This window comes from Misgurnus anguillicaudatus, chromosome 21 (assembly GCF_027580225.2).
Source record: "Misgurnus anguillicaudatus chromosome 21, ASM2758022v2, whole genome shotgun sequence".
In the NCBI taxonomy this organism is placed as follows: Eukaryota; Metazoa; Chordata; class Actinopteri; order Cypriniformes; family Cobitidae; genus Misgurnus; species Misgurnus anguillicaudatus.
In genome coordinates, this window is record NC_073357.2 from 26,606,466 (window position 1) to 26,631,383 (window position 24,918).

At 39.1% G+C, this 24,918-nt stretch overlaps 3 protein-coding genes across 3 annotated transcripts in view; 2 read left to right on the forward strand and 1 right to left on the reverse strand.

The window, feature by feature from the left end:
* acin1b (apoptotic chromatin condensation inducer 1b) overlaps positions 1-8,290 on the forward strand; it is a 26,542-nt gene extending 18,252 nt beyond the window's left edge. The window contains exons 13-17 of the mRNA XM_055199459.2: positions 32-139; positions 5,979-6,086; positions 6,199-6,556; positions 6,637-6,734; positions 6,823-8,290. Coding sequence (XP_055055434.2) covers positions 32-139; positions 5,979-6,086; positions 6,199-6,556; positions 6,637-6,734; positions 6,823-7,161 — 1,011 coding nt within the window. The 3' untranslated portion in view covers positions 7,162-8,290. The remainder of the gene's footprint in view (positions 1-31; positions 140-5,978; positions 6,087-6,198; positions 6,557-6,636; positions 6,735-6,822) is intronic.
* A 4,567-nt stretch (positions 8,291-12,857) lies between these two features.
* ajuba (ajuba LIM protein) lies at positions 12,858-22,163 on the reverse strand. Its single transcript, XM_055199532.2, has 8 exons — positions 18,833-22,163; positions 17,611-17,712; positions 17,450-17,517; positions 14,675-14,737; positions 14,463-14,593; positions 13,867-13,918; positions 13,705-13,773; positions 12,858-13,529 (listed from the first exon to the last, which is right to left on the reverse strand). Exons 1-8 carry the CDS (start codon positions 20,307-20,309, stop codon positions 13,422-13,424), a joined length of 2,070 nt encoding a protein of 689 aa, XP_055055507.2. The 5' UTR covers positions 20,310-22,163; the 3' UTR covers positions 12,858-13,421.
* A 772-nt stretch (positions 22,164-22,935) lies between these two features.
* Positions 22,936-24,083, forward strand: mrpl52 (mitochondrial ribosomal protein L52). The gene is made up of 5 exons (XM_055199543.2): positions 22,936-22,990; positions 23,234-23,303; positions 23,443-23,510; positions 23,747-23,811; positions 23,936-24,083. The coding sequence occupies exons 1-5, from the start codon at positions 22,957-22,959 to the stop codon at positions 24,080-24,082; spliced, it is 384 nt and encodes a 127-aa protein (XP_055055518.2). The 5' UTR covers positions 22,936-22,956; the 3' UTR covers position 24,083.
* Positions 24,084-24,918: the final 835 nt, after the last annotated feature.

The window sequence follows — 24,918 nt, forward strand, 5'->3', positions numbered from 1 at the left end:
TCTGAACTTAATCTTAAACTGTTTCTTTTAGGTGCGACCTTTCACCTTAGGTCAGCTGAAGGAGCTATTAAACCGGACGGGTACATTGGTGGAGGAGGGTTTCTGGATCGACAAGATCAAATCCCACTGCTATGTCACAGTGAGTTCCTTTTTGTCCTCCTTGTCCTTTTCACACTTGAAATAGTTAACCCAGGGTTATTTTAAATCTGATGTGAATGAAATGCTGGGTTGTGTGTTTCACATTTCAAACTGTTCACACTTTACCAGGGATAACTATTGTAGTGTCAAACAAACTGAATATAAACAGTGCTCCACCGCTGTGAATAACCACATCAGTGACAAAAACGGGTTGCCAAGTAGGGATGTTAACAATTAATCGATCTTCGATTAATTGTCGATAAGAATTAAATCGATAAAACTTAACGATTGTCGAAAAAGCAAGCACGTGTGTCTGGTAGAGGTCGACCGATATGCTTTTTCTCTGGCCGATGCCGATTTTTTAGAAATCAGGGCAGCCGATGGCCGATATGTTTGGCCGATTTTCTACATAATAATCAAAATGTTCTCATCATTATTAGCAGATATTTTAAATGCAAAAATGTCACTATTTAAGTCAAAGTATATATGTACATAATAATCAAAATGTTCTCATCATTATTAGCAGATATTTTAAATGCAAAAAATGTCACTATTTAAGTCAAAGTATTTAAAAATATATGACTGGTCTTTCTGAAGAGTTTTACAACCTCCTCTGCACCATGCATTTATCAGACACAGATATTACCTGACACTCTGCTGTCATCATCTTTGATCAGTTTTTTATCATGGCTTTTATTGCTTTGTAGGATAAAATCCTTATTTGGTAGACCTGATAAAATATTTATTCATCATAAAGTTAACATAGTAAATGTCTATGGTTTTTAGTTGAGACTGTTATTTAGGGCAAATCTTTCTAAACACATTTACATTCTCATTTCTGAGACGCTATAAGTGACTGATTGTGCTGACAGTGACGTCTTGTGAGTTTAGTGTTGGGACAGATCTGTTGTTTCAACCGTTCATTCAAACGAATCCGTTCAAAGGAGTCAGTTCGCGAATCGGACGCGCTATGTTCTAATCCAGGCTGAGCAGCGCAAAACTGTAAACAAAGTCTTACTGTAACAACACGAAAAACATTTCCTTTGTGGCTATGATTTGGTCTTCCGACCTTTCGCCATCAAGTCAGTTTTGTTTTGAGTAATTAAAGCAGGGAGACAGAAAGCGTGCACGCGCGGCTCTTCTCTCTCTGTCACGCAAACAAAACTCATCATCACTCATTAATCACATGAAATGAGCCTAATCTTTGCACGGACTATGCACCGCGAGACATAAGCCCGTCGCGCTGTTGTACTGGCTGCTTAATTCGCGCGATCCGCCATCATGTAGTAAAGCTGTTTGTGAACAAGGCATGGCTGCACACACACGAGACGGGAGCTATCTGCTGCCTGCAGCAAGAGGCAGCGTCACGAGTTCTACAACAGCGCTTAGGTGCCCGCAGATGCGCCTGCCTATTAATCGGCCTAATTTTGCAGCAAAATCGGCCAAAGCCGATTTTTTAAAATATGCCAAAAATCGGCCAATTAATCGGCCGGCCGATAAATCGGTCGACCTCTAGTGTCTGGCGCCTGCGCAAAGCACATACACAGCTGGTGAAAAAAATAACCAAGCACAAAGAAGTTAAACTAGCCATGATCGCAACGATGCTCGATGCCAAACACACACTTGGGCTTTTTAACCTCATTCGAGACGAGGCTGGCTGCTAACGCAATGAAATGGCATCCGCAGTGGATCTGAGAGGGTCCGATGACGAAAATCTAAACACAGTTCGGATACTGAAAGCAAAGACCCTCTTCAGGGAAGCCTGCAAGATTAGCATAGCAGCGCTGCTAACACTGCTTTACACAGGAAAGGAGACCAGAAGCCGTTTTTAATAAACAGATTAAAATGTAAAACTTAAATTCTGGCAAGAAACTGTTAAACGTAAACTGTAACTGACTGTAGTTACACTCTGAACGCCCGCAACATATATCATTGATCATCATTATTGACTGGCTGAGGCGCTACACGCTAAACACTTTTGCAGGTTTTCTAATGGAAGGTTGAAGTCTTCATAATATAAGCATCTTTGCTGAAACTACGCCGCAGCTGAGGTGACGACGGGAAAAGTGCCCTTTGTGTGCTGCTTGGATATAATTACAACAAGCGGTGTATCAATGACTCGAAAAGTGAGGTGAACAACTAGAAAAATAACACTTGATGATAATGAAACTTTTATTTTGTCATGGACGCACTGACTTTCATCCGACTGTGCGGAGTGCCTGTTATGAAGTGGAGTTTACTGTGTCTATTAGTCATTATATTTCATTACGAGATTAAATTGTTGATTTTTATCAAAACACCAACTACATGGACTCATTTTACAATCCCACTAGCATGTTATTTTGCACTATTACTGTTAACGATTATTCGATTGATTGATCGTTAATTTAAATGATCATCGAATATGGGAAATTGCATAATTTGACATCCCTATTGCCAAGTATAATTTTTTTGCCTGTTTTAGATATTTTTTTCAGTCACCCTCAAACTAAAAAGCTACTGTCTAGAAGTTTGTGACTCTACACACTGCTCATTTTGATACTTTCACTCTTGTGATGTGTAAACAGCTTGTGATATGAGGATACACGGCTTCTGATTGGCTGTCTGTTGCTTACCATCAAGTAACTTTTTAACCCCATTTCGTCTCACACTGTAAATGTTCAACACTGCAATAGAGACAGAGCGCAGTTATGCAAATTTGAAAACCACGCCCACCGGGGGGAAAGCAATCCAACCGTCTCCATTGACTTTGTATTGCGAGAAGCCGCCTCCTTGTCATTTCTGGCTTATAACAAAAAACTGAATAATGCCTAAAAGCTGCTATGTGAAAATATGTACAGCTAACAAGCCAAAGAACCCAGAAATACGTTTTTATAAGCTGTCGAGCCGTAAAACCCAGCCTGTAAGGAGAATAAAGTGGATCGCCGACTACATTTCCCCCTAGTGGACGCAGTTCTACTAATAGAAGTACTATAAAAAGTTGCCTGTATCCATTTTTGTGTCTTTAAACGCTCGTTTTTTGGGGTCGACAGCTTATAAAAACTATTTTACAGATTAAACTTAAAAACAGAATAATACATAAAAGCTGCTGTTTGACAAGGTGTACATCTAACAAGCCAAAAAAACACATACGTTTTTATAAGCTGTCGACTTTAAAAAACGAGCGTTTAAAGACACAGAAATGGATACAGGCAACTTTTCATAGTACTACTGTTAGTAAAACTGCGTCCACTAGAGGGAAACGTAGTCGGCGATCCACTTTATTCTCCTTAAAGGCTGGGTTTTATGGCTCGACAGCTTATAAAAACGTATATCTGGGTTCTTTGGCTTGTTAGCTGTACATATTGTCACACAGCAGCTTTTAGGCATTATTCAGTTTTTTGTTATAAGCCAGAGATGACGGGGAGGTGTCCTCTCGCGGTGCGGGGTCGGTGGAGACGGTTGGATTGCGTTCCCCCCGGTGGGCGTGGTTTTCAAGTTTGCATAACTGCGCTCTGTCTCTATGTGGGGTCAACCCTGCGGCGCTAACCCTGATTGAAAGCAGTGTTTAATTACCTCTAGTAAAATTTGGTGATTACGTAATGCGTAATTTATAGTCACGCATAGGTTCTACGCCGTAGCTATGATAGGACTGTCACGATAGCTACTTTTCACAAGTCGGTTTATTGCCCCAGAAATAATTGGCGATAGTCGATAGTAGTCACTGATTATATATGACAATAAAATGGCATAATAATATAGTACATCCTTTCTAAGAACACAACTTAGATTTTTAGGAATATTAAGATAAATATGAAATCTTAATATGAAGTTGAAATGTAAAAAACATTTAAAACCTAAATAAATAAATATAAAATATGCATTTCAATTTTAAACAGCTTAAAGTCAATGTTAAGTGTAAATCCCAGCTGGTTTATTGCTTTAGACGAGTGTTACTCTGATCGCATCTGTATGCGCCATTACGCGCAGTTACATTTATAATCGCTAACCCTTTGATCTAAACACTCGATGTTATGGCGATGTTTTAGAAGACTTTTTATTTGTATAGGCCTTTTCATTGTCTCTGTTTTTGAACAGAGTAGACATGCTGACTCGTTTACATTAACTTCCTCTCCTCATGTTTCATTCACATTGGAGATGCGGGTTGTAGCTTTGAAACCAATTCTAGTTGGATTTATTTGCAAACTGTTGAAAGCTACGCGTGCCACTCTTCCGAGACGGACAGTAAAAATGCTGTCAGTTAAAATGTCTAATGACATTCATTTTTAGGCAAACAAATACACATGGCAGTATGTCGCCTCTTAGGGCTGGGCAATAAAACGTTATCTATATGTACCGTCGATATAATTTTCCCAATAACGATAGAAAAAACTTATTTGATATTATGCCTGTTAATGCATTGCTAAAACTACATTGGACTACATTATTAGTATGAACATCGGTTACTCTACCAGGCCATACTGATTTGGCGACATTTATAGTACATTAAAAAATGTAGGTGAAGAAAAGTAGCCGATCCACCATTGCAAACAAAGTTTAGAACAAACGAAGAACAGGAATCAAACATTATACTGACGAAGGGAGAGCATTTATAGTGTTTTTAAACACCAATTTAATCTTTATGTAAGAAATACACACATTTTTTCTACTGCTTAACAAAAATTGAAGTGTTTCGTTGCAAAATTGTCCAGAAATCTCGTTTTTGGTTGTGCATTCCAATTAATATCAATTCAACTGCAGTTGGTTTGTTTTGATTTAAACCTTTATAACTTAAAAAATACAGCTAAGTAGCACCATAAAACAAAATAATAACATGATAACATAATATTAAACATGTTTTGACACAAATGTAAAAAATTTGTTTTGCAACGAAACTCTTCAATTGTTTATTGTTTGCCTTTAATAAACTGTGTAAATAAAACATACAGTGGGTAAATTAGAACTTTTTTCTACTTGTCATTTTTTAAAAACTTAATCAAATGTATCAATAATTATCGCTATCGTTAGCTATTATATACGTGAATGCGATTTTAAGAACAAAGATGGGCCAAGTTGAGAAGTGATTTAACTCAAACTGCAACAAAAGTCACTGCTTATTTACCTTACTGCTCTTAAGTATGTCTTTATTAAACATTATCATTTCTCTAATGTTATTACTAAACAAACAATACAGAAATCTCAACGTTGTGATTTATTTCTCATATAGTGGTACATTCAATACAAATATAAGCTAATAATTTTGAATCATATGTAAAAGAATTTGTGTTTTAAATGGCAAAATTACTAAACTTCAAGTGTCAGATAATTGGCATTTGTATTGTTTTGCATGATTGATCAAAGAGATGCGTCATGGGCACGTCTGCTTGGCCAGAATTGTCCCAAGGTCGGTCATTTTCGAATATGAAGATGCGTGCATGTTTACAAAAATTGCCGTGCACACCATACAAAATGAGGTCTCATGCACACAACGCGTGCCGTGCACACCAGCGCGCTCATGCGGAAGCGTCAAGTGTAAACAATACTTAAATCATACACAACAAGCTGCTGATGCTTTTTTCTGCGTTTACTGGCCAAGCTGCTACTCTTTGGCTGAATGAGTATGAATGAAAACCAACGTGTAGCCTACGGCGTCAAGGCTACGCTGTAGGACCTATACAGAACTATAAGCACTTCACTTCTAAATTACGCGTGACACGCTCCTTTACCTCAGGTTGGAAGTGGGTGGAAATTAAAACAAAGATAATCAGGGGTTGAATAGCCCTATAGCTTTTTTTAATATTTTACATTTGCCACCTCAAACCTTTTGTGCCACTTTCAAATGTCCGTCTTTTCTCTTTTAGTACACAACTACAGAGGAAGCAGTGGCCACCCGAGAAGCACTGCATGGTGTGAAATGGCCCACCAGTAATCCCAAAGTACTACGTGTGGATTTCTGTGAGCAGAATGAGGTCCAAACAATTTTTCTAAACTTACCCCAGTTTTTACCTATCGTCATTTCCTGTTCTCTTGTAATCAAGCTGTGCACACTTCTCATTTCTATGCATTTCATTTTATGTTTAGTTGGACTTCCATAAAGGTCTCTTGCCCAGTGACCATGCAGGTGATGGTAATGACCCTCAAGCCTCAGGAACCTTGAACCGCCCCGTCGCCCCTCCCCCAGCTAAGCCCACACATCGCGAGAAGGAAAGGGAACGTGAAAGAAATCGCGATGGAGGTGCTTTGGGTGTGAAAGACCAGTGGGCAGAAAGAGAAAGAGCAATGGAGAGAAGAGAGAGGACTCGTTCCGAGCGGGAGTGGGATCGGGATAAGGTGAAGGATTTCGGGAAAGAGGAAAAAGATGGAAAGAGAAGATCACGATCAAGGGATCGACGGCGCAGAGAGAGAGGAAAAAGCAAAGAGAAAAAAACTGAAAAGAAAGGTGAGAAATGTTTTTTTTTAGTCTATCACTATGTTCTTTCTTTGTTTATTTTTTATTTACTGCAACCGCTCACTTCACAGAAAAACCAGATGAGCCTCCAGCAAAACTTCTTGATGATCTGTTCCTTAAAACTAAAGCAGCTCCGTGTATATACTTCCTACCCCTCACAGAGGAGCAGGTCAGTATGTCTCAAACACAAAATAACAGACTTAAACAATCCCATAATTCCTTTTTTACTCATTTAAGTCCTTCCTGTTACTTTCAAGGTGACACAAAGAGCTCTAGAACGTGCCGAGCGAATAAAGGAACGAGAGAAGAGGAGAAAGGAACTTGAGGAGGAAGAGGACAAAAAACGTGAAGAACGGAGAGAACGAGCAAAAGTCCGTGACAGAGATGGAGGGCCCACAGGGGGAGCAGATGGTGTTGTGGGACGTTCCGATGAGGGACAGAGAGACAGGGGTAAAGAAAGAGAGAGAGAAAGCATTAGGGAGGGCGATAAACGGAGAGATGCCCAAAGAAGGAACAGAGCTAATGACTCCAGAACTGCAGGGGGCAGCAGACACTCTCGGAGCCGTAGCAATACTTCTAGAGACAGACGCCGTTGAGTTTGTATCTATGTTCTGTAATGTGTGTATGAGAGTGTGCAAGCGTGTGAGAGAGATCAGGTTTGTCAGTAAAGTTGACAGCTCCAACGGCCGATAAATGAATGATACATAAACATTCTTTTAATTGTCCACAAAAGTACTACCATCTATAAAAACTCTCACTTCTTGGCGCAGTCTTGATCATGTCACATATTAAAGGAATAGTTCACGGAAAAATGAAAATGTCATAGTTTACTCGCTCTCATGTAGTTTCAACACTTGTGAGACTTTGAATTGCTTGAAAAAAATGAACAACATAAACATTCATCAAAACCCTTTTTGTGTTGTTTTATATAGGGGTGAGTAAATGGTGACAGATTTCATTTTTGGCTGAGTTAACCCTTTAACACTATCTGCTGGACAGCAGTGCTGTTTTAGGGAAAAACGTTCAGTTACTGCGTTTGAAACCTCAGAGCAAAATCTATAGAAGAGGCGGGTGAATCTCTTGTTTATTTTAAAAACATCGTCTTAAACAGAACAGAGCATATTTACAAACATTCACAGAACCAAGACTACGTAAATAAATATATTTAGACTCCTCTCCACCCCAGAGTCGTTTTGTTTATAGTTTAATTTGTGCTACTTTAGGTTGTTGGATAGTTAATACAGTGTGTAATTAAGGAACTTGAAGTTATTTGGCGTTAGCATGATATTTTTATATTTCCGTTCGTCCACTTTGTCCAAATTAAATTATTTCCTTGATTGGTGGGACGTTCCCTACCCAAATGTTTTGGCCACTTGAATTGAGCCAGTCCTGCTGTCGACACTGATCTCAGACGTTTTTCAGAAGATCTGAAATTATTTAATGACTACTGATGTCCAGAAATCTATATAGAGAACACGTATGTAAGAGAGCTGATCGTCCCTCTACCCCTGTCTGTTCTCTTACCCTGGAAATATGAAGTTGTTTATTCGTCTTCTCTGTCTATCTGACATGCATAAATTAACCTTTATAGAGAAAATGGCAAGAGGCCTTTTAATATTATTTTAAATATTAATGTTTTAGTTTTGAAGGTAAATTGCAAAAGATTCTCGTTTTGGATTATTTTCTTTATCAATGTACAAAGAATAAATAAAATGCTTAAGGACATGTTGCTTTTGTGTTTTAATTGTATTTAAAGGTTACCAAAGTTTGCATCTAAACGTGAAGCTTTTTTTTCAAAATTCGCAAATTTAAGGGAAAATGTGAATTAGGTGCGTTTCTACAAAATTGTTCCAGCGAATGACTGTGGTATCCTAGTAACCAACAGTAAACAAAACAAGGCACGGTTAGATAATGGGGACAGGACTAAATTTAGTTGCGGTTGGGAAAGTTATACATTTACTAGCAGTGCAGTGCAGCTTGTAATTGCCAAACTGAATGCTGTGTACAGGAGAAGAAATGCTGGTACTAGCAGCAAAGGCATTACGATGACGACGAGCGCCATATATGGGAAAGACAACGTCAGCTGATGCAGCTAGACGATCAGTCGTGTTCGCTACGTCAGAATTTATTCGGCAAAAGCGTTTCCATCTCCCAGTTTTTGCATTTACTTTATCGCATAAATAAAAAAAAAAACACCTCAAGCGAGCGTAAAAACTTTTGCGAATTAAATTTGGCGTTTCTCTAGCTGGGTTTACATTTAAACGTGAAGTGAATCTTTTCAAAATTCGCAAATAAAGAAATAACAAAGACATATGAGGTGCGTTTATAAATAAGTTGTTTGAGCGAATGACGGTAACCTAGTAACCAACAGTAAACAAAACAATGTACGCGTGGAAAATGGAGACAGGACTGCATGAAGTCACATTAAGGGAAAGTTGTTACTTTATTTGTAGTGCAGCTTGTAATTGCCAAACTGAATGCTGTGCACAGAATGCAGACTTTTTATGAAGGCACTAGAAGCAAAACGTCGAGCCCCATATATGGTAAAGACAACTCCATCGGAAACGGCTAGACGGTCAGTACCGTGGGTTTAATGTTCGCTACTTCAGAATTAGGCAAATGCGTTTCCATCTCCCATTTTTCGTATTAACTCTTTATCGTATAAATAAAAAACGGCCTAAAAACTTTTTGCCGATCAAGGGATTCCATTACTTGTTTTCGATGCGATACTTAAATGCGAATAAAATCAGGGCGATGGAACCAAGCTAAATGGAAGTAAATCGAATAAATATGCCTGCACTAGTTGACACAAGCTGGGTTTTATCCAAATGTGAAGCATTTTTTTTCGAAACTCGCAAAAACAGAGAAATGTGAATTAGGTGCGTTTCCATCAAGTTGTTTGAGCGAATGACGGTGGTAACCTAGCAACCAACAGTAAACAAACAAAGATACGCGTGGAGAATGGAGACAGGACTGCATGTATGCGATGGGGCAAGTTGTACAGCTTGTAATTTCCAAACTGAATGCTGTGCACAGAAGAAGAAATGCAGCGTTTTTGATGAAAGTACTAGCAGCAAGGACATTGCGACGACGTCGAGCCACGTGTATGGAAAGACTACTCCAGCGTAAACAGCTAGACGATTAGTCGCATGGCGTGGGTTTAATGCTCGCTAACAATACGTCAGAATTAATTCGGCAAATGCGTTTCCATCTCCCGTTATTCGCATTCAATCTTTTTCGCATATATCAAGAACCATTTTAAGCGAGAAATTCGCAAAAAAGAAAAACAAAGAAATGCGAATTAAGTGCGTTTCGATCAAGTTGTTTGAGCGAATGACGGTGGTATTGGTAACCTAGTAACCAACAGTAAACAAAATCTACGCGTGGTAAATTGAGACAGGACTGTCTGCATGTAGTCACGATGGTCACGAAGTTATTATTTATTAGCCGTTTAGCTTGTATATTTGCAAACAGGTTTTTTTATGAACAGCATTTTTTTTATGAAGGCACTTGCAGCAAAGACATTGCGACGACACCGAGCCCCATATATGGAAAAGTCAACTCCAGCAAACAGCTATCCACACTATTCCTACGCCCCATGACGCTTTGCGCGAATTGTGGGTGCGACTTCCGGCGCGTACTGTCACTGGACCAGAGCCTGTGATTTCCATGATGATTACTGTCATAATTTCATGTATGAACCAGTGTGAGGATGAAATTAAGAAGTGTCCTGATACATCAAGATATATTTAATCGTTTCATGTTGTTCCTCGGGGGTGACGGATCTTCAATGTGCAAATAAAAGCACAGAGACATGCCGTATCTCTACAGTGGGACAGTCAGTCGAGTGTTTAATACATGGAATATACAGACACTTCTTGTTTTTAAACTTTTCAGGTGATGGTTTAAAATGTCACAACTGTCCCTGGTGTGAGGTTTTTTTAAACGGCAATTTTTAATCGACTTACCGAGTTTTTATGGCTACACATCAAGTTTCACGCGATCCGACAGCAGCAGTAACTTATGCTTCTCATTCAATACAATGTAAGTTATTTAAACAAACCATAATAAACATATTAAACTCCTATTACATGTTTTCAGTTTTCGTTTTATGAAAATATTATACAGTAAATAAGACATGAGCTTATGAAATTATTTGCTTAAAAAATTCATTTAAAACACAACAAAAGTAACGGTATGCGTAATTACAAACTATTATAAACATTAACTAATAAGCAGTTAATGTCGTAGGCTATATGTACTGTAATCTCATTTTTGTAATAATATATAGTAGCAGAATAAATAAATCAGCATATTTTTATCTGAATAATATGTTGTTTTTGAATAATTATTGTATTTATTGTTCACTGTCAGTTTCTATGAAAGGTTTTACTGGATGGATGTGTGGATACAGTTAGATGCACGTGCGCCACATAAACATTCAGTTCTTGTGCGTGTATTATAGTAAAAACAACCGTTTTGTAAAGATTTACTGCGTTTGTATCATCTATTATGTTAACCCTAACTGCACAAATTATGGCGATCTTCCTGGATTTCATAATAAGCATTAAAATGCCAGTCAAAACGGCAGACTCGTATCCTACTATTAGCTGTAGTGGCTCACCGGAAGTTTTACCCATCTGAGCTCAAGATGGCGTTGCCCGCATTTACCTCAGGAATAGTGTGGATAGACGGGTTGCACGGCGACGTCACTAACTGGTTGCGCGCGCAACCGAGGGGCAGAAAGAAGAGACGTGCATTGTGTTGTATGCTAGTAGCGGTGTCTGTAAGTCAAAATGCCAAGGAATTTTTGTGTGGAAAATAGTACCAACAGAGTCAGTGCTGGGTCCGTAATGTTAACATACCAGTAGATGCGACTATTACGTTACTAGCATTATAATTATAACATTATAATTCATACATGTATCACAGTAACACTGCAAAAATAAAGACAGAAAAACAGATCCAACTAAAATCAAGTCTTACTTATATACAAACAATAAAGAACGCTTCAATAATTAAGGTTGCTGCAGTAGCGGATCAGCTCACCAATCTGGCTTTCTGCCCCCTGGATGCGCGCGCACCCTGTAATGTTTGTAAACTTGCAACCCCTCTATAGACGATCAGTCACGTGGGTAATGTTCTAACAATACGTCAGAAATAATTCGGCAATTGCGTTTCCATCTCCCATTGTTTGCATTTACTCTTTATTCGCATAAATCAAAAAACATTTCAAGCGAGCATAAAACTTATTTGCGAATTAAATTTGGCGTTTCCGTGTCTCGTTTCTTAAGCGATACTTCATAATGAGCATAAAGTCAGTGATGGAAACCCAACTAATTGGAAGTAAATCGAATAAATACTACTAGAAGCTGGTTTTCTTTCAGGCAAATCTTTTCAAAGTTCGCAAAAAAGAAAGAAAAAGAAATGCGAATTAGGTGCGTTTCCATCAAGTTGTTTGAGAGAATGACTGTGGTATTGGTAACCAACAGTAAACAAAACAAGGTAAGTTACGCGTGGAAAATACAGAAAGGACTGCATGTAGTCACGGCGGTCACGAAGTTATTAATTTATTAGCCGTTTAGCTTGTAATTGACAAACTGAATGCACGTGCACAGAGAAGAAATGCAGCATTTTTGATGAAGGCACGAGCAGCAAAGACATTGCGATGACGCCGAGCCCCATATATGGTAAAGACAACTCCGGCGGAAACGGCTAGACGATCACGTGGGTTTAATGTTCCCTAAATGCGTTTCCATCTCCCATTATTCGCATTTAAACTTGATCAAAAACCACCTTAAACGAGCATAAAACTTACTTGCGAGTTAAATTTGGCGTTTCCATTAATCGTTTCTTAAGCGATAAATCAAAATGAGCATGAAATCAGGGAAACCAAGCTAAATGGAAGTAAATCGAATAAATACTGGGATTTCACCCAACGTGAAGCGAATCTTTTCGAAATTCGCAAAAAATATAAAATAAATGCGAGGTGCGTTTCCATCAAGTTGTTTGAGCGAATGACGGTGGTATTGGTAACCTAGTAACAGTAAACAAAACAATGTAAGCCTGGAAAATGGAGTAGGAATTAATTCGCCAAATGTGTTTCCATCTTTCATTATTCGCACTTATACTTTTTTTTTAAACATTTAAGCGATATTTATCATGATGGAAACAGAGAAAAATTATTTTTTAAAGCCAATAGTGACCAAATGCCACAAATAAGAATTTTCTTAATGTCTGGTAATCAGCCACGTATGAATTATTCGTAGATTGTACAAGAAAGCAACACAAGCACAGAGAAAGCAGATACTTTATTAAAACAGATACAGGAATGTTTTTAATCTTTTGCAATCATTTTATTTTTTAAAAAAAAATCTCTTAATAGGTAAACATGTTTAAGTGCAAAATCTTTGCTAGTGTTATTAAATATAGAAAAATGTTAAGCAAAGAAAGTCCCTTGTTTTTCCCTACAGCAAACAGTAGACATGGGAGTAAAACAGTAGTGTTCTGTAATAACTTAACTCCCCTAGTAATGTAGTAAGCAGGCAATAATCTTAAATTGTAAAAATTGTGTTCAGCAGGATTCTGTTTGTGCATTTCCAACCACTAGAGGGCGATATTGTCTTGGTGGTGGGATTCGCACTTGAAATGTACTATGACCTCAAGTCTCAAAAACTCAGTAAGATTTAAACAAAAACGTTCCCCCTCACGCTATTTTAAAAATGGACCTGGCATAAAAGAGAGAAACATTAGAAAAAAACAACATTATTCAGTGGTCGCTTGCGTGCATGTGACAGTACGAAGTAGTTTATGTTGGTCAGCCACATCAATTCAGTGGGTATTGTGAAGGAGAAGGTTATGTGTGGTGGCACACCCTGGTCATGTGACAAGAGTGGCAGAGGAGGTGGGACTCCAGCGGGAAGCACTGAGATCCAGGCTCATCGGAGAGTTGCTTCCCACACTCCTAAAGAAAGAAAGGAAGGGAGGATTGCAGAGATTACAACCCTGTGTGATACCACATTCTTTTCCCAAAACAAAACATGAAGATAAGGGTCCTATCTGAAACGAAACAAACTAAACTCCCAAGTAACTAGAATGATTCTGATCGGGTTATCCAAACCACCTGCTGTAATACCTACCTCACAGTGATAACACTCAAAGTGATAATCCTTGTTCATAGACACCACCCTGAGGATCTCCTCGCTGCCCTGAACACAGACAACAACAGCACGGTCAAAATCCCTTCAGAACGTTCCCTTAAATTAATCATTCGGCACAGACAAAACTAGGAAATCTTTTACCTCAGTAGGCAAGATGGGCTGTAAACAGGCAGCGCACTTGGGAGCAAACGTTCTATGGACCAGAAATAAAATTATGTAATCACATCAACAGTAAAAATGTAAAAGTTTTCATAACTTTAGGGCTCTATCCTGCACAGAGTTTCGATTAATCCAGAACATTTAACTAGTTATTACAAACAAATCTTTTAAAAAAACAAAACTGGTGTGCATTTTGAGACAAAAAGGCACTGAAATGTGTTTAGATGTTTTTAAAATAACATGCATTTTAGTCTGGGATGAGGATAACCCTGCCTTCGATCACAAACACACAAACTTGTAGACTGTGTTTTTCAATTTTGAGGAGTTCAAGGAAAGGCAAAATAACTAAATAAATCAGTAAAAAATAACAATAGTCATTACATTGTAATGCACACCCACTGAAAATATTTCTTTCTTTAGGATGTTTTATGGTAATATGTTGGCTTCGTGTGTTGTGTGTAACACACTTTTTGACTAATACGATCTCACTTTACATCTTGCATCAAGAGTTTCGCAGCATTTCTTAATTGTATACCAGTGTGCCCACATTATTCATAACCTTGATCAATCCAACCAACCTGTTGTAGTCAGAAACACAGTAGACGTTGTTGAGGTAGTCCACTGTGAATGGCACTCCATCCAATGCCTTCGAGCAGACTGTACAGCGGAAACATCCTGGGTGATACGAGTTCCCTAAAGCCTGCAGAATCTGAATTAAACAGTAAATATTGAGTGTCAACATTCTGACCCATTCAGTATACCAACATTGACAAAATTTGAGACTACATACCTGCTCCAAGATGAGGTGACCACAAACGTTGCACTTCTCAGCTGCCTCCTGAAAGCCTGAGAACTGTAATTAAAACATTTAGAGTATATGAACATGATCAAGTGTGTTTATTATAGTGCTGGGAAAAGATTAATCGCGATTAATTTAATAATATAATATAAAAATAAAAGTTTTTTTTTGCATAGTATATGAGTTTGTGCTGCGTGTAATTAATCTGTATATAAATACAAACACATTCATGTATGTATTTAAGAAACATTTACATGTGTATATTTCTATTTATGTATATTTTTATATATTATATATAAATGTAAAAATCTGAAATGACTATATGTATGTGTGTGTGGTTAAATATACTTATACCACGGGTCTGTTGAATGCTGCATTCTGATTGGCTGAGAAATGTTCTATGGGTGTTGATTATTTTTCTGTAAACCGCACACCTAACTTTTCAAATGTCTTAAAAATAGGCACCAGAGCAATGTTTGTGGTAACCGTGGTATAAGCGGAATAATTGACTATGGTCCTGTGAATTATGTGAAAATAATGCACACCAGCGGTGTAACGGCACTCAGTTTCGCGTCGTGCCGCATTACCACCTTGGTGTGCATTATTTTCTTATAATTCAATGGCCCGTCGTCAATTATTCCTTACATAATAATTACACTTAGTACACAAACAGGTATTATGCAAAAAAAATCACTTTTATTTTGAACGCGATTAATTGCGATTAATCCTTTCCCAGCACTAGTTTATTATATACAGTTGGCCCAAAAAGTATTTGGGCACTTAAAGGCTGAAGTATATTAAAATTTTTAAGTGTACGCGGTAGGGATGCACCCATAGGATTTTTTTGGGCCAATGCCGATTTAAACAGACAACTTCTAGCCGATGCTGATACCGATATTGACCACTTGTATACAATACTATACAGTTGGTCTATTAGCTAGTTTATTTCAGAATCAAATTATTTTTACTGAACATGGATTGGATCTAATTAACATTCAACTGACCAACATAATAAGAGAGGCACAAATTAAGCTAAAACAAATATGGTTTTTATTTTATTTTATTTAGCATTTATTTTATTAACAACATTAACTCATTTTTTTACATATAATGGATTTCTTTATGCAGTTAATTAATAAACAATCGGTATCCGCCTTTCTCGTGCTATTGCCGATATGCCGATGGTTTCAAATTCATCAAAAATCGGCCGATAAATATCGGCGGCCGATACATCGGTGCATCACTAGTACGCGGGGGTCCTCGTACTGTACGCGAAGCAATTTTTGCCATCAGAAGAGTGCTTGCGTACAGTACGCACACTGCCAGATTTTAAAACTCTGCATACATTGTATGCGTAAGTCATGATTGCGAGTACAGGAGAATGCAGCATGTAGCCCAGGAGGTGCAATGCATTTTCCCACAATGCGCATACGTTGAACGACTGTGTACACGTACGAATAAACTGCACTTTGCAAGGCTGTGCTTTCGACCGTTTGCATATGTGCTCGTACACGTAAAAATAAAGACTATGCTTAAGGCACACTTAAAGGGATAGTTCAGAAACAAATTAAAATTCAGTCATCCTTTACTCACTCTCATGTTGTTACAAACCTATCCTGTATAAATTTCTTTGTTCTAATGAACACAAACTGTTCATGAGCTCCATTCACTTCCATAGTATTCTTTTTTTCTTATTATGGCTCATGATCGGTTTGGTTACAAACATTCCTTAAAATATCTTCCTTCGTGTTCATCAGAACAAAAAATTATACAGGTTTGTAACAACATGAGAGTGAGTAAATGATGACAGAATTCCCATTCTTGGGTGAATGATCCCTTTAAAAATCAAATGTTTTACTTTTTAACCAAAGTTTTTTTTCTCTTATCACACATAACCAAATGGTCTCATCATAACATAATTTAGTTTGCCAACCCGAATGTGTCAAATTACTTTTAACAGCATAACTACGTTTATTTTAATATTTCACAAAAAAAGTCTGTTAAAGGGGTCATAGCGTGAAAATCAGACTTTTTCCATGTTTAAGTGCTATAATTGGGTCCCCAGTGCTTCTAAAGAACAACACAGTAACTTAGTTTTGATAAACTAATTCTCAGCAAACATGTGAAAAAATAGGTTGTGTTTTGTGACGTAGGTAGCGAGTATTATTACAAAAATACCATCCCTTAAATTTGCACTATCCAACCCAGTACTGCCATTTAGTGCAGAGAGAAAAACAATTTGACAGCACAATTGAGTTTTAATTTTAACGATCCACTATCATGGCGATCAGTGCTTGCATTTCATCAGCTCATTTGCATTTTAAAGGACACACCCAAAAAAGGCACATTTTTGCTTAGGCCTACAAAGTGGCAATTCTAGCATGCTATAATAAATAATCTATATGATATTTTGAGCTAAAACTTCACATATTTACTCTGGGGATACCAAATACTTATCTATTTTACATCTTAAAATAATCTCATTGTATGACCCCTTAAAAAAGTAATGCTTATCATATTTATACATTTTTAAGTGTGGTTTATTTAAGAGTCTAAACACTATTTGTGGCAACTGTATTTTTAACATTATAAATAGAAAATGGTTTGCTTACAAAAGAAACATTGCAACAGAGAGAAACAGGGAAAATCTGTCATGACTCACCAAACCTCAATGAAATAGCAAAGTGGCTACACATGGCATTCTTTGAATAGATGTCCACATAGTCAAAGTCAAAATTAAATTTTTTAACAAAAGGTCATACTTACCATGTAGTCCTCTTTACAGTAAACCGAGCCATTGACGTTATAAAAGTCCTTGTTTCTCAAAGTTCGTCCTAAAGGTAAAAAGCATTAAATTAATATTAAGGCATTATACAGCACGCACTGTTTATGCTATTTATTGATTATTGAGGACTAAAAATACTCACCACAAGAAACGCATATGAAGCAGCGTGTGTGATACAGGCTGTTCAGCGCCTGGCAGGCATTATCTGCACCATAAACACCTTTGCCGCACTTCACACATGTACCTGAAAGCAAGGGTACGACCACAAACACAGTTTGAATACACTTTAAACAAATGCAGCATAGCACTATTTCGAGTCATTCTTCTCACACACACCCCTCACAGATGGATTATCTTGGGCACTGAGGTCATTACCTAATCATACCAATTACACAAAATAAGGCAACAGATCTGTCTGGACTCAAATGCATGTCGATGCAATACGCCCGTACATTCCTTCTTCAGAATAACTGCCAGTGGGTTCGTTTTTTGGGGGGTTCGTAATGGTAAACATGCTAATAAATCTGATCTGACCCTAACTACCCTTTCATTATTCAAGAAAAAGAACCTAACAGCCTGTTAAATACAAGAATTAGATGTTGCTAGTGATGTGTCAGAATGAGGTAATGTCTTAAGCTTTACACAGGTGCTTTACAGACAACAGGGAGTTTTCCCTGTCGCAACAAAAAAACACGTTACACACACACACACAGAGTAGGCACAAATACACACCCAAGCCTCTGAATTGAGTGTGTGAGAGAGCCTTCCCTCAGGACTCAAATACCTGAGCTGAGCAAGCACACGCCAGCACACGCTAGTGCACGCTAACACACATGAACACACCCTCAAACTGTGCCTGGTCAAAAGCCAGGAACGCTTACATATATACAGCACCCTCCTTTTTTAACCAAGCCTCCGTCCCACTGTATTGCCCACAGCCCTCCGGCACGACCAACACCACCCAGCCTGCAATCCGGGGCCATGCACAATCACCACGCTTGCTCCAGGTAGATACCTCCGACTGCGCAGCCGGCCCTGAACTCAATGTAGCCCTGGGTGGAGGGGTATATGTGTGTGTGTATACTTGCACAGCAACATGCGAGTTAGTTATTATGGTTAGTTAGAGAAACGGGCTGAAAAGAAGGGCTAGTATGTATTTTTGAATTCTTTGAACTTATCATCTGACGAAGGCAGGATCTTTCAACTGCTTTTTGTTTCCCATTGGAAGCTCCTACAAGTTTTAGCAGGTCTGAAGCGGTTTTCATCTCATCAAATCACACCACACATATACACTTATTGCCAGAGAGCATCATTAGTCACAACCACATTAGAACTAGCGAAATTGAAGGAGTTAGTGATCTCACCAAAGTATTCCTGTCTGTCCAGAGATACTGATGACTCTCTTCCAGGCATCTGTTCCTCCACGGACTGCCCTTGCACCCCGGCCGAGGCTGGCGTGGGCGCAGAGCTGGTAGATACGGGCTTTTCTTTTAAGGTCAGGCCTTCGAGGCGACCTTCTCCTTCCAGGACATCTCTCAATAGCAGGCGGGTAAGCTCCTGCTGATAGCGGGCTCCTGGCAGGTCAGAGTGTCTGGCTCTCTCGCCATCGCCTCCTGATCCTCGCATATCCGAACCCCCCCATTCCGGTTCTGCGCGGTGGTAGGTTGCGGTATGTGTGCTCAATGCAGGTGGATAGGAGTGACGACTGTCATGTCCGACTCCTGACACCCCATCGAGATAGTCCCTCCACACCTCCATAGGGGGCGCTCCCGTCTTCCCGGATGCCAATACGGGGTACACCTGACACGAAATGGGGCCTCCTAGTTGGGTAGAGGAGAGATGCTGGGCAGGCCCAGGTGTGTGACGGGTGTCGTAGCCCAGGCTGATGCCGCTCGTCCGGTTACTGCTGCAGCGACTTCCCATTGGGCTTCCACCACCTCCACCTCCTCCGCTAGCAGTACTGCTAGCAAAACTAGAGCGAGGACTTGCCAACACAGACTCCTGTAGGCTGAAAGAGGAGCAGGGGCTCAACGCTGGGCCGGGGGGGAACAAGAATCCCCCTACTCCGCTATCAAAGGTCCTCTGAGGTGGGTGAGAGAGGGAAGCAGGTCGCCCACTGTCCCAGGGTTCACCGCCAGAGCTCAGACGCTTGTAGAAAAGAGCTTCCTGCAGAGAAAAGCGTTTATGACGCTCTAGTTCAGGTAGGAAGCTCGGATCTGTGGCAGATGAGCGGGCGGCTGTGCTGTGCGTGGGGTACGGAGGTGGCACGGATGACAGCGGAGGAGGCTGGGCGAGAAGCTGTTGACGGCGGACAAGCTGCTGAAGCTCGAGCGAGTAACGCCGCTGGTTCAAGGCTGCGCGAGAATTTGGGCTGTACGCCCCCAGTGGGTCACCTTCGCCTCTGGGTGACTCACCTCGCCTCAACAGATCACAAGTACCACGACCCTCCATCGTTTCAGGCAGGTAGCATGATGCTCGTTGCTGGGGCGACCGGCGCCGCAGTGGAGCGAGGGTAGAGGGGTGATGGTCGATCCCGGGCCCACATTCCTCAGGTACAGGTGCTGAGGTGGTATTTGACGGTGTTATTCGCTGAGATGTGGCCACTTTGCCAGGTCTTCCACCTGACTGTCCACAAACCTCCCCGGAGGAGGAGCACGAGAGGGGGAACGGAGTCGACGTGCTCACAGGGGGGTTGATCTTTGTCACGGCTCCGTTACTGGCATTGTTACTATTACTGTTGTTATTTGCATTAGCCAACTCATTTTTCTTTTTGCTAAACTTGACACTTGCAGAGTCAGTCAGTTTCAGCTTTTGCTTCAGTTTGCTGCCAAGTCGATCCATTGCGTTTTAATATACGCCTCAACTACAGCATAAAATAAAAATACAAATTTTCTCTTAAATGCCACCTGAAAACCAGTACAGTTTAAATAGCGTACTCCATAAATACGGTGAAATACAGTGTGGACACAAACATAATTCAAGTGTTTTAACAGCAGGTGACATAAGAGACAAGGAGATATGTAAATTTTACATCCAAACAAAGCAACAACAACAATAAAATTACAAACAACTACGTGTTAAAACTGAACAACAAATAAATATTGAACTTGGAAGATAAATAAAAACACTATGACATTTTTTGCAGGCTACATGTCTAGTCAGACTAGAAGAGAAGCTATTTGTCTCCAAACTGTTTGCATTTGAAGAAACCTCTGGACGTGCGCGTGAACATAAGCATGTTCATCCATTTGTTTGCGGTCAATTCGGTCTTGTATTAAGCACAAATAAATGAAAAAAGGATGGTTTGAAAGATTCTTTAAATACTTCAAACACACTCGCAGAGCTGAAAACTACATTTAAACAATACGTGTGCCAGTCTCATCCATAACATTGAACCACCGCTGCCACTAAGTTACACTGATTCACTTGCAAGTCTTATTACAACTCGGTTCTTTGTTTCAGTTGATTTATCAAAGCGGCGTTGCTGGTGGTGGTTAAATAAAAACAAAGTTTGAATACTGAATAAAGTCCAGTGTGGTCCACGTTTCCTTTGACTGTGTTGAGGTTAAGCACACAGGTTATGGGATAGCACGGCGTCCCTTTCTGCCGCAGCTAGCGGCTTTCAACCAAGTCGAGTTGAAAACGTTTTTCTGTGCTGCTGATAATAGCTTTCAAGTCCGTTTCCGGTAATTTAAAAGCATTTGTTCCTCACGAAAAGAGTACACGGCAGATCAAAGTGTAGCGCACACAGTCCGGTTCGGAAGAAAATGACCATTATTCCTCAAATGTGTTTAAGTCTCTCAAATGCGCGTAACAAAAAGCAACTGCAACAGGTCGGAAAAAAGTTCGCGTATCACTCACTCACCCAAACAAACTCGCATAGAGCAATGCGCACGTCGCACTCTACGCCGGAAAAGTGCAGCAAAATCTTTACCGTACAGTTTCTTTCTTTCCAAAAAAATTCCTACCTCCCCCTTTCTTCTTCCTCTGTGGATTTTTCCCGACCGGAACACCTTTCCCCCGGGCACCGCGCGCGCATGAATAGCATCCCACTATTTCGTCACACAGACCAACTTCTTAAACAGACTGTGCCCATTGGTTTATCCGAGTGTTTGAAGTAGACTTATGCAAACAACTATAACATAATCGCACTTTATCATTTTATTAAAATAGCGAACGCACTTTCGTTATGCAGAAAAATGTGTGGTTTGAATAAACAATATTCAATATGTTAAACAATAAAGCGCAAACAAGAGTCTATATGTTATTTTATCTGCCAGATGCCATTATGAGTCCTCTTTTGTTTATATCATCGATTCGTTGCGAAACATTATGTGTTACTTATTCTATACAATGAACAGCACAAGCCTAAATGGTTGTATATCTTTACATATTGCCTGTGCCATTTTTCCAACCCTAAGGCCTAATTGGTGCCTTTGGAATGGAATGTGCGGATGAATATCGCAGAGTTCCCCGGGACGGCGTGCGTCGGCCGCATGTGTGCTTTTCGCGAGCGCAACAATATAACTGTTTTTCTTTTCTTCCCTCTCGGAAAATGCCTCTCATTGCTCCATAGTTACCAAGTGGCATAAATTCCGGTGACAACTGACCTGCTGTCGTATGGTTACTGTATTCAACCCCACAGAGACCCCAGAAAGACCCAGTGCTGTTCTTTTGTTTAAAACCTCGTTTTTTCCCTACCCCGGAGCTCCCTCCTCCCTTCCTCGTCTTGTCTGCTGCTTTTCCTGCGGTTTTGTGGGTGCGCGCATGCACGGACGCGCGCTATCCGGCGAGTGAGGACTTGTCTGGGAGCGCACGCGGGAATGTTTCGGCGTTTACTCAGCAGTGCTCGCGCTGGTAAACAGGAGGAATGAAGGGGATATGTGCGGCTGAAAGAGCCATTAAGTGGAAGGTGTTACGATGGTACTTTGGAGGCGCCCACATGTCTTGTTTTTTTTTTCTTTTTACTAAATGTTTTATTATTCTGTGGCTGCGAAATACATGACAATAATAGCTTTGTTTTTCCACCACCAGCTAAAGGACCACTTACTCAACGATTAGTTAAGTTAAATTAGGTGTATAATTAAAATACACATTAGTCCATCGTTTTTTGTTCTGAGTTTTTGATTATACATGTTATTAAAATAAACAAAGTAAATAAGTAAATAAGACAAAGCCTGTAGTGTATTTATTGGGATCACAGCATTCTCTAGTGGTTAAAAAAATAAGGCACCTTATATTGATAAAATGTTTATTTTATTGTACTTACTTATTCCTCTCTTATTTTATATGTTTGTTGTTCGTTTACATTTTATATTTATTTTCAGTTCGGATATAAAGCTTTAATTTAGAAGGTAATTCAGCAAGTAAAATATAAAAGTCTGTGCTGTATTTGATGTTATTACAGCATCATCTACTGGTAGAAATAAGTCAAGACAGCATTTCTTTATTTTTCCCTTCTGACTTGCCGTAGTTGTAATAATCCAATATGGCAGCACCCTTGAGGTCGTTTTGTACTACAGGTGAGGCAAAAAAATTCAACATTTCGCAACGTTTATGTTTTTCTTGATCTTGTTATGTTTATTGCAAAATATATTTTGGTATTTATTTAGCTCAGGAGTGATAGTTGAGTCGGTTCTTTTAAAACACGACATCGTGCTTCGTGCTAATGGATAACGTTACTGTCAAATAGTTACTATCACAGCTTTAATGTAACGTTACGGGCTAAATTTTTCTTAATGACTGCTCTTTATGTTTAACATCAGTTTTAAGGCAGTCTGTTCGCCCGTTTTCTTCAACATGTGTCACCCGTGCTGGCAAGAAATGGAGAATTGAGTAAGTTTTCTTTGCAATTTAAGATTGACCATTTGTATTAACAGCGCAATTGCATTGTAAGTTACTAGCAAGGTCAGCATTTTTATTTGTTGGTATTGTTTTCATGCTATATCTTTAATTTAAACGATTTTGTCTGCAGAAATGGTTTAGCATGCAGTGGATCAGAGTATGGCCCATTAACAGATCTTCCTGACTGGTCCTATGCAGGTGATGAACCTTTACACCTTGTTGATATTTATTAGGGTGTTGAAAGGTGCTTCAGTATGTTGAACCCTACTGCAATTTCTATTATGTTTATTTAGCAGTTTTCTATCAACAGTATTTCTATAAATGTAAACATGAGCACAGACAGTGCTTTGTTTAATGTATTATGATGATGCATTTATTAGGCATTTATGCATAATATTGATGCATAATATGATTTATTATGTGATGCATTTCAGATGGAAGGCCTGCACCTGCATTGAAAGGACAGATACGCAGACAAAAGCAAAGAGAGGAGTTTGCGGTACATTTTTTATTATTGTTATTATTATCAAGATTTTTTCAGCAGATTTTTGTTTAATTGTTAAAATTAACTTTTACTTACTATTAACAGTTAATTATTTCTTTACATTTCGGTCCTCATGTAGAGACGAGCAGTGTATCTGAATGCAGAGCTGGATAAAGGAATGGAGCAATGGCAGAAAAGAAAGAACGAGCAGAGTGAGAAAGAAGAGCAATTGAGATCATTAATGCTGAAACCTAAAGGCAATTTATTATTAAAGAACAAAAAATAAAGTTGGTCTGTGATTTCAATATTTAATGCTGATTACATAGTTTACATTATAAATGTACTAAGACACCACAAGGAGACCTTTTGGTAGTGAAAACAACTATCAATGTTACTTCTTATTTTGTATGCCAGGATTTAGCAAATTCTGTAGTGACTGGACCTGTAGCCATTTAGCTAAACTGATTTTACATTTTGTACTGTACATAGATGTTCACACCCATATGCACTAGCATGTGTCTCAAATGGAAAAAGAATTCCCAATTTTTTTATTGTCAGCATTGTTAGTTTGGTGTGCAGTAGGGGTTTCAGTTGATAACCAGCTAGCTTAGACCTTAACCACTATACCACATCCACAGGTGGTGTGACATGAAAGCTACACAATTCTTGATTCTGGTGATGTAATTGAATTCAGTGGCAGTAAAAGTCTTACATAATCAAAAGAAAAGAACTTTGAAAAAATCTTTTAAAACCATGATTTAGACTATATTAAGGCCTTAAGCAGACACATTTATCCAGTATGACTTACACAATTGAGGAAAACAGCAAAGGGATTTGGCTTACAAAGTTTCAGCATGTTTTTAGAGTCTTCAATTTACATCACATCTCTAAGTGCTACTTGCTATATTATCACACACTCACAGAATAATATTTCATGGATGATTACAACAATGCCATTGTTTGATAAAACATCCAGTAATACATGTAAATCTAAAACGCTTCTGTCAAAATCTCTATCACTCCACTAGGTGGCAGTGTTTACTCAACTTATTAACACCTGGCAGATGTTGGTTTTTGACTTTCTTTTTCCAGTCATGGGATAAAGATTCTTGCACATAGTAT

Excerpts from the sequence above, each read along its gene's own strand:
- ajuba (XM_055199532.2), bottom strand. The coding sequence starts at position 20,309 with ATGGATCGACTTGGCAGCAAACTGAAGCAAAAGCTGAAACTGACTGAC. Across the intron at positions 14,738-17,449 it reads ACTGTAAAGAGGACTACATG|TTCTCAGGCTTTCAGGAGGC; the intron begins GTAAGTATGACC and ends TTTTAATTACAG. Across the intron at positions 13,774-13,866 it reads AGCCCATCTTGCCTACTGAG|GGCAGCGAGGAGATCCTCAG; the intron begins GTAAAAGATTTC and ends GTCTGTGTTCAG.
- mrpl52 (XM_055199543.2), top strand. The coding sequence starts at position 22,957 with ATGGCAGCACCCTTGAGGTCGTTTTGTACTACAG. Across the intron at positions 23,304-23,442 it reads GGCAAGAAATGGAGAATTGA|AAATGGTTTAGCATGCAGTG; the intron begins GTAAGTTTTCTT and ends TTTTGTCTGCAG. Across the intron at positions 23,511-23,746 it reads TCCTGACTGGTCCTATGCAG|ATGGAAGGCCTGCACCTGCA; the intron begins GTGATGAACCTT and ends GATGCATTTCAG.